The 23,565-nt window shown below is 35.5% G+C and overlaps 1 protein-coding gene across 1 annotated transcript in view; it reads left to right on the top strand.

Annotated features, from left to right (window-relative positions):
• LRP1B (LDL receptor related protein 1B) overlaps positions 1-23,565 on the top strand; it is a 568,332-nt gene that overhangs the window by 364,405 nt on the left and 180,362 nt on the right. The window contains exons 33-37 of the mRNA XM_026852527.1: positions 7,011-7,151; positions 9,288-9,413; positions 11,332-11,463; positions 18,005-18,139; positions 18,546-18,675. Coding sequence (XP_026708328.1) covers positions 7,011-7,151; positions 9,288-9,413; positions 11,332-11,463; positions 18,005-18,139; positions 18,546-18,675 — 664 coding nt within the window. The remainder of the gene's footprint in view (positions 1-7,010; positions 7,152-9,287; positions 9,414-11,331; positions 11,464-18,004; positions 18,140-18,545; positions 18,676-23,565) is intronic.

The following is a 23,565-nucleotide window of genomic DNA, read 5'->3' as shown; positions in this document are numbered from 1 at the left end:
GGGACAATGACTTCTTTCTCTCTGCTGGGGATGCCCTTGCTGATGCAGCCCAGCACCCCGTTGGCTTTCTTTGCTGCAGCAACAGCCCTGTTGATCTTCTTGTCCACCAGGACACCCAGCTCCCTTTCCACAGAGCTGCTCCTGAGCTGGGTAGATCCCAGTCTCAGCTGCACTTCTAGATTATGTTTCGCTGCAAGATCTTTAACTTGTCCTTGTGGAACTTCATAATTTTCTTGTTAGCCCACTCCTCCAGCCTATCCAGAATGGTATTGTCAGCAAACTTCATCAGGGTACATGTGATGCCATCACCTAGGTCACTTATGAAGAGATGAAACAGCATTGGGCCCAGTATCGATTCCCGGAGGACCCACTGGTGACAGACCCCTTGTCTAGACCATAAAGCATCAGATTCTCTAGGAGGAGGCTGAGGGTAACTGTATTGAAAGCCTTAAAGAAATCCATGCAGACTGTCCACCGCTCACCCCACATCAACCGAGCAGGTTACTTTGTCATAGAACATCCAGTTTGTCAAGCACGACTTGTCCTTGTTGAATCCGTGCTGCCTTTTCTCAATCACGTGTTTCACTGGACCTTTAATAGGCACCAGGAGGATTCGTTTCATATTTTCCCAGGGACTGAAGCAAGCCTGATGGGCATAGTATTTTCTGGATCCTTCTTTAATCCCTTCTGGTACATGAGGGTGACATTAGCCTTCTTCCAGTCCTCTGGGGTGTCCCCTGATCTTCACAACTTCTGAAAAATTATGGAACGTGGCCCTGAAATGATGTCAGCCAGCTCTCTTAACAACCTCGGTTGGATAACATCAGGGCCCATCGATTTGTAGGGATCAAGCTCCTGTAACAGTTCACATTCCAACTCTTCCTTCACTGATGGTGGGTCTGTGTTTGCATCAACCTGGATTTTTGTTCCCAAGGCCTGGGGCCCAACAGTACTGGTAAAGATAAAGGTGAAGAAAGTGTTGAGAACCTCTGACTTTTCAGTGTTGTTGCTGACTAATTCACCTCTCATGTTTAAAAGCAGGCCAATATTTTTCTTCTGTTTCTGCATGATGTTACATACCTGATGAACCCTTTCTTGTAGTTTTTGACATCTCTGGCTAATTTCAATTTCAAAAGCTGAGCTTTTGCTTTTCTAACTGCATCTCTGCATGCCCTGGCAGTGCCCTTGTAGTTCTCATCAGGTATTCATCTGCTTTTTCATCTCTGGTATGTTTTCCTTCTGAAACTTCTTTTCTGAAATGGTGAGCTGCAGAGTGGTGACCACTCACTAAGTTGTATGACTTGACTAAGTCTAGAGAAACTGATAACCCACAATGAGTTAGAAGGAAGTCATTGTACTTTTTGAGTCTTGTGAAGAGAGTGAGGACTAATGTCAGAAGATTGACAAATCAGCAGATGGGCTATGGTTTCTGTCAGTGTTGGCCGTTAGTTCACTGAAGTCTGAGTTTAATATCGAAGCTGTTTAAAATTATATTCTGATTAATTGGGAGGTAGAGCCTAGTTTTCATTTTTTCCGTGATTGCTTAGTTATTGATTGTAATTTATTTTTAATGAAAAATGTGTTTTAGCATTACAAGCAACTTTGCTCACTTGTGAAAATGGATTTCTTCCCTAAAGCAAAGCCAGTAGAATTTCCATATATAACTAGACATTTTAATTTAGGATTTTCTATGGAAGTAGCCTCAAATCAGCAGTTGTTACAGCAAAAGTGGAACTGGTGAAACTGCTTTCATGTTTCCCAAATCTTAATAACACAGTACCTTCAGCTTCTCGCTATAACCTTCTCTCCATAATATCTTGTCACGGTTTAATCCCAACCAGCAGCTAAGCACCATGCAACCACTCACTTGCTTCCCCCCAGTGGAACTGGGGAGAGAATCAGAAAAAAGGTAAAACCTGTGGGTTGAAATTAAGATAGTTTAATAGGTCAAAAAAGCAAGGGAAAATAATAATAAAGAAAAGATAAAAAAAAAAAAATCAAGTGGTGCGCAATACAGTTGCTCAGCACCCACTGACCAGTGCCCAGCCAGACCCCGAGCAGTGGGCCATCACCCCCCAGCCAATTTTTCTCCTAGTTTATATGCTGAGCATGATGCCATGTGGTATGGACTATCCCTGTGGCCAGTTGGGGTCAGCTGACCTGGTTGTGTCCCCTCCCAACTCCTTGTGCACCCTCAGCCTCCTCACTGTCAGGGCAGCATGAGAAACTGAAAAGTCCTTGACTTATTGCTGAGTACTTCTTGCACTAAAACTTCAGTGTGTTATCAACATTATTCTCATCCTAAATCCAAAACACAGCACTATGCCAACTACTAGGAAGAAAAATAACTCTATCCCAGCCAAAATCAGGGAAATATCTACGCCTTATTCTATGCCATCTACATCATGACCATGTCTCTCGCTTTCCAGTGCATCCTAATTAATCACCACCACCTTTTCTGTCTCTGCATATATACACACAGGTGTCATTCCCTTAGTCTCAGGACTATCCCTCTAAAATGTCAGTACTGGCAGTTGGAGCACCAGGAGGAGCTGTGCTTCAGGTACCAACCACTTCCAAAGCTGCTCAAACCCCTTCATATGCTGTATCTCTTTTTTAGTTGGAGTATAGTGGGTCTTGGATCCTCTGTTCAGGGGTGAAGTTCCAAAACATTGGAGGTTCCCCCTGTCTAGGTACTTGCCCACACTTCCCTGCCACTCCTTGCTATCCTCCCTCAGGGCAGATATCTGGATGGTGTTCTTAAAGAGTGATTTAACCTTACACAAGTCCTGAAATATATTCTGAAGTTGTAGGAATAGGAGCATGCTGGTTTGAATATCCCCAGAATATTCAAAATTCTCAAGAGCTGTTGTAACTAGCCTGAAGGAGAAGAGGAATGTGAAGGAGCGGGGGAAATTGTCACACACACACACCCCTTGTCTCCCCCATAGATGAGCTCTCCGAGGAGAAAATGTAAAAAGTGTAATTATTAATAGTTTCCGAGAGATGGTTCCTGAAGTACAGAGGTGATGGTAATTCTGAGTACAAATACCAGATTAGTCTCACAACCAGTAATTTTATCATATCATAAGCCAGTGTTCCACAGTACAGAAAAATGATAACCTTAATCCAGCCCCCAGAGATGATAAACAGCACAACAGGGAACACATACAACAAGTAAGGTGTTACAAAACACAGCCCTGAGATCAAGCACAACAACTCTGAGAGCCAATAAGTCAATATTGTGACCAGCAACTATTAAAGTAATATAATGAATGCTTATATCAAATTCATTTTAAGATGCTCTGGTCAGATCTGACCTTATCTCAACCCTTTGTGCCCCACGTTGGGCACCAAAAAGGACTGTCATGGTATAAACCCAGCCAGCAACGAAGCACCATGCAGCCGCTTGCTCACTCCTCCCTGGTGGAATATAGGAGAGAACTGGAAAAAAAGGTGAGACTTAGAGGTTGAGATAAAGAGAGTTTAATAGGACAGGAAAGGAAAGGAAAAAACCAATAATAACGATAAGAGAGTATACAGAACAAGTGACACAATGCAGTTGTTCACCACCTGCTGACCGATGCACAGCCAGACCCCAAGCAGTGGGCTGCCACTCCCCAGCCAACTTTCCCCCTAGTTTATACACCGAGTGTGATGCTGTATGGTATGGACTATCCCTGTGGCCAGTTGGGGTCAGCTCTCCTGGCTGTGTCCCCTCCCAACTCCTTGTGCACCCGCAGTCTCCTCGCTGGAAGGGCAGCATGAGAAGCTGAAAAGTTCTTCATATAAACACGACTTAGCAACAACTCAAAACATCAGTGTGTTATCAACAGTATTGTCATCCTAAATCCAGAACAGTACTATATCAGCTACTAGGAAGAAAGTTAACTCTATCCCAGCCAAAATCAGGACATGTCTCCTGTGCAGTATGCCCCATCTTTCATCCTAAAGTTTCATCACAGTTTCTCTCCTGCTCCTCTGCTCAGTAGATGTCTCACTTGTAGAGCCTTCCCTCATTCACAATTCCACAACTTTCTATCACAATACCCCATTTTCCTCACATATTCCTTAGATTTCTCCCCTTTTTTTCTCTCCACTCTATTCCCCATCTTCTTTGTGTCAAAACAAAGCACAGGCTGTTGCCACTCTGGAGCTACACACGAAGTGATATGCTGGCCAGCACATGTGCTGCGTGGCCATCTGGCTGCCAGCAAACTGAAGGGATTCAACCAGTCAATCACTCCGCTATTTTGCAGTGTGCTGGGGCTCAGATTTTGTATGGGGTGGCTTGTGAGTTCATCAAGGAAGTATGGCATATGTGTGTTCTTGGTTTCACTTCAAAAGGAAATCTGTATTTTGACAAAGGTTGTGTTAGCTCTGTGCATTGGTTTTTCTTACCGTTTTGAATAGTTATTGAAAGCTAGCAGAAGTGTCTCATGCCTTTACTGTGAAAAGTAGAATACAGGATGCTGTTCCTCTTAAACTTGACAGAAATAGCTGGCAGTGGTCTGCATTGGATTTGTTTATCTACAACTAGAAACATCAGGAAGTTCTTCACTGAAATAATGCCTGTATGCAATGTCTGAAGGATGACATTAAGAGTTAGCATTGGCTAAGTGTTTTCTGTATGTTCGGTATGCTCTGTGTTTCAGTCTCCTCCAGACAGGAAAGGACTGATTTGCTTTGCTTCCAGCAACCATTGAGACTGATGAATAATGGGAACAAGCTGGCTGAAATTAATTATGATAAAAATGAAAAGATTATATTATAAGGGAAACAGCTGAAGGACTTGACATTGGTTAGGTAAGGAGCTCTTCACTGTGAACATTCAGTCACTCTGAGTTAGCTGAGTTCTTGTTTTGGAAGCAAGTTTAAGTTCCCAAGTGTTTAATCTGTTAAAATCAGGCAGTAAACATCATTACTGTGTATATTATTCTTTTGGATCTGTTAAAAGTTTGTTTGCCATTCAGAAATGCACTTCTGAAATTTCAATGCATTCTTTAGTTTCCCCTAAACCGAACCTTCTCCACGTACCTCATGGAAGATAGTAATGTAGAATTTGTTAATTTGCGTTAAATTATTTCACCTTAAGTGTGACATGCTGGTGCCTGCATATGTGAAAGACATTTTAAGGTTGGGGTTTTTTCTCTTTTGGCACATGGCAAGTGACAAAAGCATGTCACGGTTAATTTCAGTACTGTGGTTCTCGAGTTGTGATAAGGGTGAACACTCCTTGAGCAACCTTGATTTATGGCACTTGATTATATTCCCTGACACTATGGCCATTATGAGTAGCGGTGCCATACTATGGAGCTATTCCATCGCCACCCCAGTGTCTTCACTGAAACACCGACAGGAGGTAGCTGTTGTAGAAAACAGTTGTATGATCTTGATGTCATCCTTCAGAACTACAGCAAAGCTAATGAATGTGGCCTTTTATATGCGTAAGGGTATAAAGAAATACCAAGAGAGTAAAGGGCATTTCTAGCATTCTTCTTATTTCCCCTCATTTTAGCCTGTTCTGTCTTCCAAGCCTTAGCAATAGGCAATACAAATTTCCATGAGAGCTGCTGTGAAGTTTTTCAAAAGTGTATATTTACTATTCATTTCTTCTATTTGCATTATTTCTTCTTGCTCTTTTTCCTGTTTTTTTTTTTTTTTTTCTTTTAGCTTTGTGGTGGTTGTGACTTATACACCATTTGTACAATATCAAGTGATGACACGAAATGTGAAATATTCAAAGCTTGGTAGGAATACCACCCCAATACTGGTTTGAGGAAACGTAGTAAAGGCTAGTACCTGAAAGAAATTATGAGCCATCGACACTGAGGCATGTTACTAGCTTTCGTTAGATGAATAAAAGACTAATAAGCTCTTTAAGCAGCTCTTTCATTAATTCCAGCAGGTAATGAGTCAGTCTCAAAATGACAAACTGATAACACTATAAGTGTTGTATATTTCTGAACAAAATTAAAGCAATTCTTAATGTTGGTATTTAAATTATGTTAATGGTGCTTCAGAAATTACATTTTTCTGAAGTGATGTAAATGAAATGAAGTAGAGGAATATTCACCTCACGTATACTTTTCAGTTTCAAGAAACTTCTTTTAAACTGCTTGTCTTTGTACACTGTTGTTTAAATTGTTTTGAAAGTGTCTTCATAATAATTATGACATTTGTATCTTAATTTATTTTTTAGTAAAAATTTACATTCCACAGTAACCAATATTACCATAGCAGTATGACCAAACTTCGTGTTTCTATCAACATGTCACTTAGAATCCTCTCTGAATTTAAGTGAAATCTGTATGACTAAAGTCCCCTGAAATCCAACCCTTGAAGAATATGTGGCATGTACTGCAATTGCACATCAAGTGAGAATTCTGTCATAAATTTTTCACAAGTCCGTCACACTATGATTCAAGATTTCTGCATATGTGAATTGACAAGGATGGTTTGAAGTTTTATGCTAGTATGTGCATAGCTTGTCTCATTTTTTGTTATTTTAAATTCTTGTGCAACTATGATGAAAAAAAAATACTATCAATCTAAGTTGGTAATTTCAATAATTTAAGACAGTAACAATTATTTTTCTGGTAATTGTCCTGTTTCTTAATTTGGACACTTAAGTAATGAAAACCTGGAATCAGAGTTCCTGTTATTCTCAAAGTGCATAATGAATGGATATAGCAAAGTTTGAGAACAAAACGTGTATTGTAGTATTACATGATCTGTGAATAATATTTTGTAACTTTCAGTTATAAATTGAGCATAACTAAGTTTTGCCACTTAAATAATATGTGAAAACCTATCACCTAAAGAGAAAAAAGTAAATTTATAAATCAAAAATTTCTGGGTTTAAAATCAAACAATGACTTTATTCCTTGAGCAATTTTCCTTAACATTGATCTGAAAATTAACCTCAAAAGCTTTTTCCCACCTTAGGTTTCAGACCCATATCATTTGATATTGATCATCTTAATCTTTAAAACTTTAAAATTTTACAGATAAAAAGCTTTGGTGGGCAGACCAGAACTTAGCTCAGATCGGTACATGTAACAAAAAAGATGGAAGAAACCCAACTGTCCTGCGAAACAAAACTTCAGGTGTTGTACATATGAAAGTGTACGATAAAGCAGCACAGCAAGGTATGTTAAATGTTAAGCATATTTAATCAACTTCTAAACTGCATAGTATCTTTTTCCATGTTATTCTCCAAACATGACTAGAAAAAAAAAAAGTATTTCATTGTAATTCAGTGATAAAATATTATAACATATTTTATTATTGAATAAATTATGGAATATAATAGGCTAACTGATTTAGCATATCTGCCTGATCTGTTTTAATTTATCAAATGTTTTCTGAAGTTTACACTATAGTAAAAATTTTCAGTCAAAAAATAAATCAGTGTGTGAACCTCACCTCAGATTATTGAATTTTCAAGTAGGTGGAAGTATTATCAGAGAATTCATTAATATTTGTTATAACAAATTTCGATTCATCTAAATTGACAGAAGTGACAGTAGTATAAATCAAAAATGAGACAGCAGAAAAATGGGGGAATATTTCTAATACTGCCAAAACTTAGTTGGCCAAGTGTGAGCTAAGATAATATGAAAAAGTGTAATTTGGGGTCATGCACATAGTTTTATGAATTTGGAGATCAGAGATGAAAACATTTGGGAGATTCTTTAGAGAAAGATTATTTCTGATTCCAGCTACTGAAAGTGATGAGGATGGGATTTACGTGAAATAAATAATTTCATTTTATGGAGAAGCTTCAAAAAAACCCCACAGGATGGTTTACTACAATAAGCAGTCTATGTACGGAGTATTAATTAAGTTCCATATAGAGCACTCTGCGAACACTTGCCATTCTACCTGATACAGGAAACACCAGAAGTGCTTCACCAGCCTGGCCCTTAGGTTTAAATGTGGTGGAACAGTAAGTAATAAAAATGTAGGCATTCAGTAATGTTTCTATCATTTTAAAAAGCTGGAACTCCTGACCGTGGAGACACACTGGTAGCTTCATGAGTGCCCGAATGTTAGTGATATCTGGGTCCGTGGCATTAATATACATCTTCCATTGTACAGAAGTCAAGAAAAGGAGCAGTTCTTCTTGTACTACTGAACTTTGGCGGTAATGAGAGCCCTTAAGTTATGTAGTGAAATGTCACCTTGCGGATACATATTTTGATAGAGAGCAGCGTCAGGGTTTTGGATATAAGAATCAAACACTGTAGATGGGATTCAGCTTTACACTTGCATGGGGTTTTTTAAAATTTGTTGCGGATTTCGTATGTGTCTTGGATTTCGTTGTAATCAAAGTGACATGAGAGCAAATGTAATATGAGGCACTTAGAGATTTCTCTGTGTCCAAATCTGGCATCCTAGATTCTTATTTTGTACTGTAGAATTTGTACCTTTGAGGATACTTGAGACTCAAACCTCACCTATCTTTTCCATTTGTATGGTTGGATCGTTAGAAAACATCTCTGATTTTAGATGAAGAGATGCCTTCTGCTTCAAAATTAGGAATGCAAACCAAAATGTGACAAGTAGCTCTCTGAATCATATGGTAACTTGTAATCAACTAATTCCTTCAGTGTCTTAGTAGACTTAAATGCTTCTTCATGAAGCTTCAAATTTCTGAGGTGTTTATTATATAATAAACATAATGTTTGTTATAAATCTTATTAAAAGTGTTCATCTATTACTTAAAATTAAATATTGTTTTAATTAAGATGTAGGAGCATAAATCTGTGAGATCACATTGGAATGTATCTTAAATATACTAAACAAATGCTGGTTGATGATGATGATAGCGAGGTTAATAATGAATTAATACAATATGGTCAATGATTTGCTCATGGTCTAGAATAAGATACACCTAGACTAATGTCAGTGACATTTCATCATTGCTGCTCCAAACTTAATGTAGTATTTTCAATTTTATCATATGCTTTTACTTTAAAATAGGCAGATTCTTCAGAAAACTGAGTTATTAAAAAAAAAAAAAACAAACCACCACACTATTCTGAGGAAAAAAGCACTATTCTAGTTGTGCAGATAAAATACTGTAAGAGCAAAGCGTGGAAGAGTATCTAAATAGTAGCATAGCCTGAGATATTGTATGCATATTTCAATTTTTCAAATAAGTTATCTGAACAAAATTTGGGTTTTGTAACATTAATAAATTGACGCCAACATTCATTTTTAGTCAGGATTGCACCGTGCAAATGTTGTTTCCTCTTATCTCTTCTCCCGTCATGTTATAGGTAGCAATTCCTGTCAGTTAAACAATGGTGGATGCTCTCAGCTTTGTTTACCAACATCAGAAACCACTAGGACTTGTGTGTGTACAGTAGGCTACAACCTTCAAAAGAACCGCATGGCATGCAAAGGTAAAATGGCTTTCAGTATTTATTGTAACTAACGTCAGATTTATGGCAACACTGTAATGAGGAAATAACTTTCTCTATTAATTTTAAGTTAAATAACTATACTTGATATGCTTGATTAAAGCAGTAACAGAGTAGTGTCTGTTGTGGTTAGGAAAAAAATTTAGCTTTTAATTTCTTTATTTAGTTCTGAATATATTTTTGTGTAAACTCTGAGGAATGCTTTTTTTTTTTTTTTTTTTTTTTTTTTTTTTAAATATAGGCAGAAAAGCAGACCATCTGAGCCACCATTAATAGCAGTGCATATTTGTTCAAGGTCATGTACCTTGTCTTTAATGTAAATTATAGGCTACAGTATCTGAAAAGTTGGGTATCTTATTCCATTGTATTGCTCTTAATATAAAGTAAGGCATGATTTTTTAATTTTTTTTTTTTTTTTAATCTCTTGTGCATTTGAGCAGAAAAAAAACAAAACATAGCTTACATCCAAAATCTTACTTTTTTGCCTGAATACTGCGAACGAACCTTATGGTCAAGGTGCCTTAGAACTGTATAAATTTAATACTATTTATTCCTATGAGGGATTGCTACCTCCTCTAGTAGAGTATACATGGAAGCAGAACTAAGCAACATAAATGTGTCTGCAGTGCTTTTCATATGTGACAATAACATGTTCTTAACATTCTTTTTTTTTTTAAAAAAAAATACTCAGTTTTGCAATTACTTTTTCAGATATTTCTAACTTTCAGTTGTGGGTTAAGATAAAACTGTTGGATGCTATGTATTTAAAATGTATCCCTCCTTTATGTCTAGATACACTTCTTTCTATATTCTAACAGGTTTTTATGATTAAATTTTCCTTCAATTAAAAATAGGTCATGAGACAAAAGCATTTTTATTCTCTCTTGAACTTTTATCTCTGTCAGGAGAAAATGTATTATTCTGTACAGATATACTTGTTTAGCATTGCTCTTTTAATTTTCTAGCTAGATTTCTCCTTGTTTTGAAGAAAATTTTGTAATTCTCTACCTGAAACTTTTTAGTCTACATTCTTAGGGATTACTACTAGCTAGATTTAAAAAAAAAAAAAAAAAAAAAAATTAGTCTAAATAAAAAGGAACTTTCTTATGTGCGGTAGATTAACTTCTTCAATAATGTGAGTTATGTATCATCATGCTGTGTGATTTCCCTTAAATTTAGAAGTTTTCTGATATTTGAACAGATTAGGGAAACAAAGTATTTGTTCTAATTTTGGTTGTCAACAATTAGGTGTGATTCATCTCAGCTGGGAATGACTGCATAACAAGACCTTTACACAGTAGAATTTCTTCCTACTTAATAGAAATAGGTACACCTGGAGTATGATTAATCTAACACAAAAGTAGACATTTAAAATTTAAAATTAATCAACTGCATTGTTCAGTAAAACCATGTATTTCTCTCTATTGTCTGTAAAGGAAGTGTGCATGACTGCGTGAGGTGGGATGAATCCCATGCCTCAAAAGACAATGTACAGTCTCAGGTCCTGCTTTCCACAAGTTCCTTAAAATTGTCTCTTGCTGAATATGTACGGAAAGTGCAGGTGTGCACTGAAAATATTCTTAAATTTCTCATAATTCAAAACCACTTTCTTCTTTAGTTTTAATTTTCATTTCTACTAATTACTTAATTATAAGGTGATGCTTGAAATGGATCGTGATTCCCTTCTTTCTATAAGACTGCATTTATCATTTAATTAGAAATATACCATAATAATTAATGGATGTTTTTTCAAAGAGATGTAGTTATTCTGGAAAACTGTGGAATTGGAATTGTATTGGAAATGGATTGGAAAACTGTCTAGTGCTTGTTAATTCCTCAAGTCCTGTTAATTGGGAAAGTCTCTCCTTTGTTCTCATTGGCTATTTTATTTTTCCCATAGGTATTGAATCATTTCTTATGTATTCTGTTCATGAAGGAATTAGAGGAATTCCTCTTGATCCAACTGATAAAATGGATGCTTTAATGCCTATATCTGGAACTTCATTTGCTGTGGGCATAGACTTCCATGCAGGTAAATATGTATATTTAATTGTATGTGTGGTAAGTATTGTATCTGATTCTTATAAATGAAATAAACCCTCCATTGTCAAACCTGCTAAGTAATTACAATTGTCTTTAAGAGAAATAGAGGTTGATTGTGTGTTACGGTGTTAACTTCTAGCTATTTATTATCGACAGTAAATAGGAAAAAATGTATTATGTATATGTAGATTGCATTAGCAGCACTATCTGCTGTTTTTCAGTGGAATGAGAACTTGAGTAGGAGACTGGTTGTTTTACAGAAAGAGGTCATAAATCTGTAGGAAAGCAAATTTCCTTAGTTCCTTTTTCATAGAAAAAAGCTTGTTCCTGTTATGATATTTTTTTCCACTTAATTTTCTTAGTCCTATATATGCAGGTGGTTCTAACAGCTGAGTAGGACAGTTTTCTTCCTGTCCAGTAAAGCTCAACCGCTTCACTGCAGTGTACAAGCCAACTCTTTATTTGTTTCTTTTGGAAGTGGATTGTCTAACAGCCTGAAGAACGGGCATTTCTGTCTTGAGTATACTATGCACCTTTCCACTGCAGCGTGAACAGAACGTTCAGCCTCGGAATCCGGCATTGAGAGTTCCTACGTTTTGGCTTAAGAATATGATAATGTATGCCTTCATATTAAAACCAGACCTTTTTCTGTTTGCTCTGACTACTTCATCATGCAAATATCACTAATCTTTTGTTAACAGGTCAAAAGGTAAATTCATTAAAGTGTTCTCTTCTTTTGGCCTGCCTTCTTCACTGATGCTCTTGTACCTCCACTCTGCCTAGCAAAATGCCAGGTTCACTCAGCATTTTATAGTGCCCTCATAATTGTATATTTTGATTTCAAATCAGTGATAACTAATGTTCAGAGCTTTTGTTATATCATAGGTATAGTTAAGTAACAGTCTACTGAGACATAAAAATCACTTAAAAGCTAATGCCTTTATACATATCTCTTAGACTATGACACAGCTGATTTAATCTACTTATGGAAAGGTACAGTATGAAAGAGAAGTGGTAGCTCTGCATGATTGTGACAGAGTCACAAGACTAAGACAACGCAATTGGGTATTCCAGAGATTCTATTTTTTATTAGACCGTACTTACCCTAAAAAAAAAAAATACTGGTTTTTAATCAAGTCTTGCAAGCTTTACAAAATTAGGATATTTAACACAGAAATCTGAAAGTTGACCTTTTTGTTCTAGGATTTTATTGGGGATTTTGCATCTTGTGTCTTCTTTGGGTTTGTTTGTTGTTTTGTTTGTTGGGGTTTTTTTTTAGCATAGTCTATTTATGAGATATGCTAGTTTCTAGTTTAGAGAGCTTTATTTGGAATCACTAGTCATTATCAAATTAATATTTTAGAAGAATAAGATAAATGTATTAATTTTTAGCTTTTTGGAAAAATGAGATTTGAGGAAGGATGAAATTGAGTGAGATTCATCAACTTGTATAAAGATCAGTTACAGCACAAGGAACAAGAATGCGATTGACAGTGACAAATGTATTGCCAAACATGAATGTAAATCTTCTGTAACAGTGAAATCACAAGGGGATGCTGTGTTACAAAAAGTTACAGTACAGCTTTCAACAGCATTTCAGCTTAAAAAGCAATTGTTTTTCTCATCATGTTGATGCTTTACCTTGAATTTTCTGAATTCATTCCTAAAACCTTTGCTCATCAAATGTGATACAGAAGGCAAGTTGGAGGTACTTTCAGATTTCATCTTGGGGCTTTTATCACTTAATGATTATTGCTTGCATTATTTTTCTTAGTCTTGAAACATTCCCAAATTCTGATCTACTCTCCGGTAATGTTTAGGTATGCAAAGTGGCTAAAATACATTAACATCGTATAACATATCATAGTTAAGACTTACAGCAGTATTTTTTTGCAGACATGAAAAAGCTAAAAGAAAAATTCACTGTTTTTCTTCCTCTGTCTTGATACTTCTAAATTCTCGTTAAAGAACTACAGGAGTAGTTTTGACCTTTGGGGTTTTTTAGAGGTCACCGGGGAGTGGAGTTGCCAGTGTTATTTAAGACATAGGGTTATAAAACTGAGCGTGATCCTAGTAGCCTATCGTTTCTGTATTGTTAAAGATAATGTCATTGATTCTTTCCTGGTGCTGAAGACTTTTTCACAGTATGTCAGAGAAATGCCCATTGTTTCTTCCTTTCAACATTGTTCCAGGAAGCTCACCATAGTTTTTTACCTTAGTGTCTGGTTTGCATTTGTTTAAATCTTTTTTTTCACATGGCAGGAGGTACTCGATACTTAAGCGTGATGTATTTGGATGAGAATCTGCATGACAGATCAGCACTAATGTATTTGAGAAAACAAGAGCATTCTAAGTATTGAAGAAACTAGAACAACATGTTTATTGCAGAATGATGGTCTTCAGACTGAAGGGTAGAACTATGTCTCCAAGACAGTGATCCTGTTCATCAGGAGACACTCTCTTAACTCCCACTCAGAGGGTATCAACTACTTAAGGGGTAGTAGCATTTCTGTCTTTCAAAGTACAGCAATGCAGAGTGGTTACAGTAATGTTTTCATTAGTGCCAAAAAGCCTCCATAAAGGTGAAGTAATAGTTAAAATTGTTGATAGTCTTGAAATAATACAGTGTTATTGCTGAGTCCCTTTCAATTCTGCAGTATTTTGTCTCAGAAACAGTTTAAGATTCACAAGATTTTGCCTCTGTGAAAAGCGGAGTCTTCATAGTCCCTCAGTGAGTTTTGCTGAACTTCGTGGTTGCTGGGAACCCAGAGGTGTTGTCATGTTTTTCCACACTTTTGTCTCCATTTTCTGTCTCCCTCTTACTCATTCTATCACTGTACCTGAAGGCATTTGTATCTGTGGGGTACGTACATGTGTGTATGGGTGGGAGGAGAACAGATTTCACTCTCTTTTTTGAAATAAGCATTTTGGACAGACTAAGCTGACGAAGGGGTAATATTCAACAATTTTATGTTGAATTTTGAGTTACAGGATTTTATTGGAAAAATAGTAATGTGTTAAATAGCATTAATTTCCAGTGTTTGCTGATAAGCTGCCTGTGGACAGTAGGAGTCAATGTGAGGCTGTGGTTACTAATGCTCACCACTTAACATATTATTTGTAGAAGCTGTGTAAAGTTGTAGACAGTTGTTTCCCACTTTCTGGCCACTGTCATTTCCAGGTAGTAATTCTTTTCTCTTCAGGTTCCAGCAATAGACTAGGTAAAATGATACTGAGAGCTCCAAATTGAGTATAGACCTTCTTTCCATCTCCCTGAAGCCAGAATTGACTTCAGGAACCAGACGCTGAAGGGACTTCTTGTCTCCATGTCTGTTATTTTTCAGAGTAATTGGGAAAATAAAACAGGTCTGTACAATTACAATATTAATAGTTCTACCTGACAGAGACAACATTGACACACAAATCTCTGAAAACATCATCCACTTTTATGAGTAAATAGCATTCAACAAAATAAAGGTCAATTGCTTAGTTTGAGTTCCCATTTCCTTGGTCTGCATGCTATAGGTCTTCAGTGGTTGAGTCCTACTGAGAACGTTACTCCATGTTTTATTAAGATACGGAGAACTTTGATTATTATCACAAAGGAACTCAAAAAAATTCAGGTCTCCATAAAATTAGGGGTTTGTCATTTGGACCATACCATGTCTATCCAAATGCAGGTTGAAACATCAAATGCTGTAGTGTTAGCTGTATTTGGAACCCACAGGGATCTTCATTAGTTTGGTGACAACAAATTCCTTAGATGTTTTCACACTGTACAACAAAAGCGCGTATTTTTTTTTTCTTAAGCTGTCATGAAGTACCTGGAAATTCAAAAAATATTCCCCAATGTAATGTATACAGCATAGTGTGTGAAAATTTTTGCATTGCTGTGAATAAATGTTTATCAATACTTCAAGAATTATTTTTTTTTCCCCCCTTAGAGCATCTTTGAACAATTATATCAAAATATCATAGTCAATGCGCTTTACAGCTGTGTTTAATGGAGATTTAATTTGGGATACAGTATCTAGGCAAGTAAGGCATAGGTCTGTAAAAGAATATGAGAATTTTAAAGAAACAGTGTGTTAGCCGAGTGTTTAATATCAGTATATGTTTGTGTAATTATTATATTTGCATACTCAAGCTGTTAGCATTTACTTTTAAGGATGCTTTCTAGAAGCAGTGAATTTTATGTGTTTTGTGAACTTCAACACAGCAAATATTACTTGAGCTTCCCTGACTAATTTCAGTCCCAAAACTACTAAATTTTTTTTTTTTGTTTATAAAACAGAAACAATCTGCTTAAAAATTCTGGTCATTTTACAGAAACACTACTGACTAAATAAAAATCCAATTAGACAAATGGTAAAATAATATTCCCTGTAATATTTATCTTGAAAAAGTGTTTTCCTTTATTATATCTGCACATCTCCATGATTTTGTCTGTCCTCACCATCCTTTTTTGTACGTGTACTTAACATTTAGTTGCTTTCTACCTGTTTATATTCAGGTCAGGCATATTGTGTTTTAAGGAAAAATGTTGATCGTTAACAAAACAAAGCTGTGTCATAAAATACTACATTTTACAGAAGGTAAACTAGTAATTTAGGTAGACTTCAAATGATTGTTGTGTGTAATGATATATTCTAAAGAGGGATATGATTTTTTTTAAAAAAAAATTGGTTTTATCTCTTTAATGTGATTATCTGGAAGTAAATCCAGGTATTTCAGTTGTTTGAATTTTTGGATTACTGAAAGACACTATTTTAAGAAAACAGCACTACAAAGTCAGTTGTGCTACATACATTAAGATATAGTCATGGAAATGAAACCACAAAGATCTTTGTGTTCTTATAACACAGTTTCTAAGCTGTTGCGTGGATTCTTCCTCACGTGGCTGACATAAATAGTCACGGTATGAATACAAGATGGTTTATTTTTATGGAGATGAATTAAACTGGAATATGAAATACATAAAATTCACTTGCAGAATGTCTTATCCAATTGGTAAACATAATAGCTAGATTTTTTTTTTATTAACTGTGTACTTTCAGATAAGACTTTGTAGTAATTCTGTATATCTCGTATTCCACTGAAGGGTATCTTGTGAAGCACACAATCATAGATCAGTATCTTACTGTTGAATGTTATGTGTGGCTAGTATTAAGATCTGTGTAATTTTTGTAGTCATTTGAAATAACTAGCAAAATACATGGCTCTCGTGGTAATCAAACTATCTATTTGGGATACTTGAAGTCAGAATTTGTCATTTGTTTTATTGGTGATGTGGGTAGGGTTCTAGAGGATAATAATGGGTTTGGTCTTGGAATTGACTGTTACCAGTTTAAGTTTCATTTTTCTCTTTTCTGTTTTATATGTATGTATTTGTATTTTTATGCACACACATATATATGTGTTTCTATATGTGCATATATTAGTATCTACATATATTTTTATATGTAGTTATATATATATATATATATAAATACAGATATTATTTAATATATATACACACTCTCTCACGGAATTAAAAGCAAATATATGTATGAAAAAAATAAAAAAGGAATGAGTATTATTTATCTCTGAAAAATGTTTTTCCCAGACAAAAAAGCTCAGTCAGGAGGTTCCCTGCTGATGACTTTGACATCAGAATGTGGGATGGAGTATATCTGCATTGTTAACTCAGAGATCTGTCAATGGAAGTAGAGGGAATTCTGCTTGAGGGATGTCATCACTTTGTTTGCCCCATCCCTTTATCAAGGGTACTTTGTGACAACAGAGGCAAGTGTGTATCTGTGTTTTGACCATTCCAAATTCTCGGCCTGGTTGATGATTTCAAATGGTCAGTGAAAATAAGTTTGTACTATAAGACTACTCTCTTCCACTCTATGGACAGTCAACTGCAGCAGTATGTCAGGAAGAGAGCTGAAATGCCTTAAGACACCAAAAGAGACTTTTAGTGAAAGCTTGTCAGGACACTTAAAATAAAAGATTAATTGAGGATAGAGTCAATTTTTTATTCTTTTATCAGTATATTAGTCTCAAATATCAGACTTTTTATTTTCTAATTAATTTTTTTAATATACTGCCAAAATTCAATCTGTGTGATTACTGAAGGAAATTACTGTAAAGGCAGTTATACACTGTGGTTTTTCAGACTCCTGAGTACTTTGGAATGGTGATTAATTAAAAAAAGAAAAAGGTTTTTCAAACATTTATTCCATTATGAAAAGAAAAAAAAAGACAACATATTGTGATTTTTAACAGGGGCAGTATTTTCCATCTGTTATCATGGCCCTATTGTGATATATGTGCAATACTAAATAAGGAGTACACAACCTAGAATTCACATTTAACTATTTTAAATAAAATTTTTAAAAGGAAAAAGAATGAGTAATTCAAGATAGTTTTGATACCTGTCTTCTGTTTACTGTGAGACATATTAATAAAGTTATAAGTGACGGTTCTTACAGTTCCCGATGTAGATACCTGGACTAATCTAAGAGTCATTGCCATGTATTTTATAGGAAATGATACAATCTACTGGACAGACATGGGCTTCAACAAAATTAGCAGATCGAAACGAGATCAAACATGGAAAGAAGACATTATTACAAATGGTTTGGGAAGAGTTGAAGGCATTGCAGTGGACTGGATAGCAGGTAAGTCTTAACCTGCTTCAGGAATTGTCTTGATTTCTAACAGTATGCTCTTACATCTTCAGCTCAAGGCTAAATGGCTTGGTTTGCTTTCAGCTCTGTATTTCTAATATTCCAACTGTCTAGATGTTTTTCTTTGCAGATACGACATTGGTTTTTGCAGTTTTACTACAGACAGAAAAATTATTTAAATATCTTGGATAGTTGGATTTCTTAGATGGACGGTCTCAACAGTGACAACCATGAATACAAGTTTATAATTTAAAATGGAAAGCTGTGTAGGACCAGAAATTACAAATGTAAGATAAAATGCAGCAGTTGGTTTCTGGTCCTAACTTACACACTGAAGATTTAAACACTTTTCAAGAAGTCTTTTCTTTCTCCAGTAACTTCAAGGTATTTTTCCTAGGTAACATATATTGGACGGATCATGGCTTCAACTTAATTGAAGTTGCCAGGCTCAACGGCTCGTTCCGATATGTAATTATATCCCAGGGTTTGGACCAGCCAAGATCTATTGCGGTACACCCAGAAAAAGGGTAACATGACAACGGCTACTTGCATTTCTTTTAAAGTTTGCATGCTAGCACTGAAGCTCTTAAATAAATAAATTGAGGCCTCCATTCTAACAGATAAATAAACCCTAAAAGGATTGTACTGGAAACTATTGTACTGTAATTAAACACAGGTGGAAGTAAGTGTTATTCTTAATCATATACTGAGTTTTTTTCACTGGTCTCGGTATACGTGACATACTGCACTTTCTTTGCAAAACAGTTTTCATTTTCTAAGACAATAATTTCAAGTGAAGTTTAGACATTGCTTAGAAGAATGCTTAAATCTATTCTTAAGTTTGCAGCAAATTCAAGGAAGTTGCATAAGCTGATGAAGCCCTCGGTGTCATGATGAAATCATAGACTAGCATAACCCTTGGTAGTTATAAATTCCAGTATCATGTAACATTCCACTACAAACACCATGGAGATTGCCCGGAGTAGCTCAAAGTAATGTGATGTGAAGCATGCGGGTAAGAGTAAGGGATGTCAAAAATGACATCAGCCAACTGTTTGTTGAGAGCAGGGACTACCTCACAGCACTTGGAGAAATAGAGAACAGTATGTCCCCTTCCAGCTCCAAAACTCTTGTAAGCAGAGCTACAACTAAAACAGAAGCAGTAAATTCTGCAAATAATTCCTGTATTTTTTTCATGGGAATATGAAATAAACTTTCTGCAGAAAAGGCATGTAGGGAAGACTCAGTGGATTTAACTGCTACACTTCCCTGCTGAAACAAAGTACTAAAGGGCATGTATCAAAATCTTATAGAAGTATTTGAGCGACTGCCTGCCCCCAAAGTCAGAGATGACACTATAGCTCATTTTCCCCAGATTCAATCAAATCGGTGTCTTACTATTTTCAGGAAAGCAGTCTCTGTACTCAGAGCAGTTTGCTGCCATAGTAATGAAGAATTCTGACTTCCCACTGAGGCCCGATTGATACCAGTGATGCAAAATGCCATTTGGATCTTTGCCATGATTTCTTCTGTGAGAATTTAGACATAGTGATCTGTGTGTTTTGCAGACTAGAGCATTGCAGTAACTGGTTTTATTTTCTGCATAATGTAATAGCTTGTGCCACAAATCATTACAGCTGTGTTCATACAGCACCAATGGTGGCTTGGCAGCATCTGCTAACAGGTTAGGATTAATGCAGTCCTTCAGAGTAGGATCTAGTAAGGATCTGGCTGAATTATTATCTTTTTGGTTTTAATGTACCAGAATAGCTGGGCTCTTCTGTTAGAAAAATTAAAAACAAACAAACAACAACAACAAAAAAAAACACACAAAACCCCCCCACAAACCCAACAACCACCACCAAAACACACAAAAAAACCCAACAGCCACCACCCCAAAGAAAACCAACAAGGATTGAAGGAAAGTACACAAAAGCTTGATAAAATTCTTCTAAACAGATGGGTAGACCAAGCTTCTTCAAAACAGTAGTTAATTTACAGTGTAATTTTCCTCAACATGTATATAATGTATTTGCTGTACACATATGCGGATAGCCCTCGTGAAATCTGTGAGGACTAAGCGAAGCAGATGCAGTTTCTCTGGAGAATACTTAAACATTAAAATAATATTAATTATATAAGTAAAATCAATTCTTTTCAATGAGAAATGGTAAAAAGAGTAATTAACTCTTCTGCAGTTTTTGAAGAGGGAAGATGGATTGTAGCTGAAATCCAGCATTTATCACTTCCTATAGGAAAGAGTATATGCAGAACCCTTGACAAAATAACATTTGATACTGCTATTGGTAGAAGAGTTGCCTTTTTACTAAAGTTATAGGGGGTTTTTATTTTCACATGATGCTTTCTGAATCAACAGTTCATGGTTTTATTTTTCCAAACTGGTAAGTGTGCACGTAAGCAGATGAAATACTAGGCAACAATATTAACAAGATTCTTTGGAAAGAAACAATTCCTACTTTTAAGTTAATGTGTATTTAGAGATGCCACTGAACCATCTTCTTAGGTCTTATAATAAAATAGTGTGGTGCCACAAAAAATATTAATAAAATGTGGTTAAAAAGTGATTTGGAGGAGTTAAAATTATAGCACTTAAAACAAACTATAAAGAGAAATGTTAAATGTAGGAATGAATTCAGGTGTGAAACATTCCTGAGGTGTTTTGATCTTGAGAGTTTTATAGTTAGTTTTGTTTGTGTTTGGCATACTTAAGGAAGCATAGGAGTATGACAGGACCGCAGAGTAGTAATTGGTTTACGTGTCTGGTAGAATAGTGCATCTTCTGCAAAGGTAGCTAAGCTTCACCTCTCTTTTTTTAATACTGTGCCACAAAATGATATCTTGAGATGTTTCCAGTCAAAGTTTCTTCAGAAGCATAGCAATGTTTTGCTAGTGAAGTACAAGTATACCTTTCTGTGGGAAGATTAAGGCCTTTTTACCCTCTGTGTTATTGTCATATCTCTTTCCCTTTACGCAGCAAAACTTTCAAAGCTATTTTTCCCTCCCCTTGCCCTGACTTCACATTCTTCATTTCTCTTGAAGCTTGAGTTGACAGCTATAAGAATAGAGAGGAAAATAGCAGTTATTAGATGTCGTTGAATCTGCCAGTTATACCAAGATATGAAGCAGCCAGCATTCAGCTGGTTGGTAAAATTATTTATTGTTACTAAAGAAAAAAAGTTAAGAAGGTGTAGTTCTACAAAGGACTGTCTTGGTCCCTCATCAGGTATACTTGCTCATATAACATACAGTTGATGGACTTTATTTTTTCCCTCAATGAAATAATAGTTTCCTGATCAAGCTCAGAATTGTGATTGAAACAGGAAGTTAAGCTCATACTGAAATAATGCTTAGACTTTGAAGATACCTCCTTCAGAAACATTTTGGGAATTTCATTTCTGTTTAGGGCTGGAGGAGGCAGGGGAGTTCAAACTCTGATTTATTTTTTTTCCAAACAATTTTTTTTTTTAAGATTCTAGGCCAGCATGAAATGTACACCACTTGCATCTCCATGTCAGCTGTTTAAATTCTATATGGGATAGTTCTGAAATAAGTTGAGTCTTAGTTATTCTACCATTGCACCAATAGGTTAATAGCATATTGCTACCTACAAAGGTCCAGAAAATCAGTATTTTAAATAAATAGTACTTTCCAGACCTTTTGTGAAGATATGGGAAGATCAAGTTTTTCTATACTAGTTAATAGTTTCTGTAAGTTTATATATCAATATATTCATAATAATTAATGCTCTAAGAGAGTATTAAGTAACTTGTGCTATATTTTTGGCAGCTATTCAGGATTTTCTCTGGAGGGTTCGAGATTCATTTAACCTACTAATTATGGTTTTTAATTTTTTTTTTTCTCAGACTAACTAGTCTAAGGGAAGAGCACAGAATGTTTAATTCAAGTATACTGAATGCCTGCCTTTCTGGAGTGAACATTTAGCTGATGTCCTGTGTTTAAAAAGTCCCTGTAATTAGATGCCTGAAAGCAAGTTCAGTTCTGTTAAACCAGATTACTAACAGCACCTCTAAAGTTGTATTAAATTTAAGCAGTGATTGTTGATATCCAGCTGGTTAATACTGAGTTTTAACATTTCTAGAACAGATTTTTAATGTGGCTAATGTAGTAGTTCAATTTCCTGATTGTAGTATAAGCTTTGTAGTTAGTATTTATATTACTGTTTGTTATGTCAAGAAATATGAGAACAAATTTGATTTTATTATAGACAGAAAGCCCTACAATTAGAACCAAACTAAGGTGCACGTAGTCTCAGAAGCTAAACTTTATGAGCTAATTATAGAATCCATATTTGTTCTCCCCTGTCCCATTCTTATCCCTCTCTTTTTCACCTATCTGCTGTTATCCAATCAAATACAGCTATTTAACAACAGATTGATATTATGATATCAACAGACTCAGGGGTAGAACTGGTTAGTAATGCACAGAAGACTTTTGTAATCTTTAAAAACTAACTAATTGATATGTTCCACACAGAGAAAAACAATGGTGAGTGGTTTTGTGTGTTCTCTTCACTTTGTGTAGTGTATGACTAAACAGTGGTTTAGTGTGCTCTTACAAATATTTGCTATGAAAATTCTTCTCTTCAGGCAATTAGTAATATGCTAGACCTCGATTTTATTATCTGAGTGATTTCTTGCTCAGAAAAAAAAATATATATATTTGTGTGTTTATAACATTTTAACACGTATAAATTTTATATATATATATATATATATGTGTGTGTGTGTGTGTGTGTAGACACATAGACATTTACCTAAAGCTGTTCCATAGGTTACTTTTCAGTACAGGAAGTGCTCCATGTAGATTAATTGGTCTCATTTTGCCATACCTAAAAGAACAAATTGAGAAGTAGGAAGTCAAGGCAGAAGTTTGACCTAGTATCTTATCCTGAAATAGTGATGTTACTGTGCCAGTAAGTATACAGTAGTATAAAATTAGACAGTTAAGATGAAGGTGCTTCCCATGAGCATTAGAGAGAACAGGAGAAATATTTTCTTCCCAAATAAAATCCCTTTGCTCAACCATTTCCCACAGTGCTCCTTACTGCTTCATATTTAACACTTTAAGTTAGACATACATCTCTTGTATTATCACATTTGTTAGTAATTAGATGTGAAATCTTCTGTTCCGGTATATTTTTTTTTTTTTTTTAATTTGCTTTTATTTTTCCAGGAACAAAGCTGAATTCTTTAAGGAATAGAATTACATACTGACACATCAAATGCAGTTTTAATAATTGTTTTTATTTATATATATATATATATATTAATCTCAGGTAGTCTCAGATGTCTATTGGAAAGCAAGCCAGATATTTTGTTCTCACAGCTAGAAGTTCCCAGCTTCTGTGTCTGATATGTTTCCTAAAATTACTTGGG

The sequence above is a fragment of the Athene cunicularia genome (assembly GCF_003259725.1).
Source record: "Athene cunicularia isolate RWA chromosome 7 unlocalized genomic scaffold, athCun1 chr7_part1, whole genome shotgun sequence".
Taxonomy (NCBI): domain Eukaryota; kingdom Metazoa; phylum Chordata; class Aves; order Strigiformes; family Strigidae; genus Athene; species Athene cunicularia.
The sequence above is the reverse complement of the archived record's forward strand: the minus strand, read 5'-3'. Positions and strand labels throughout refer to the sequence as shown.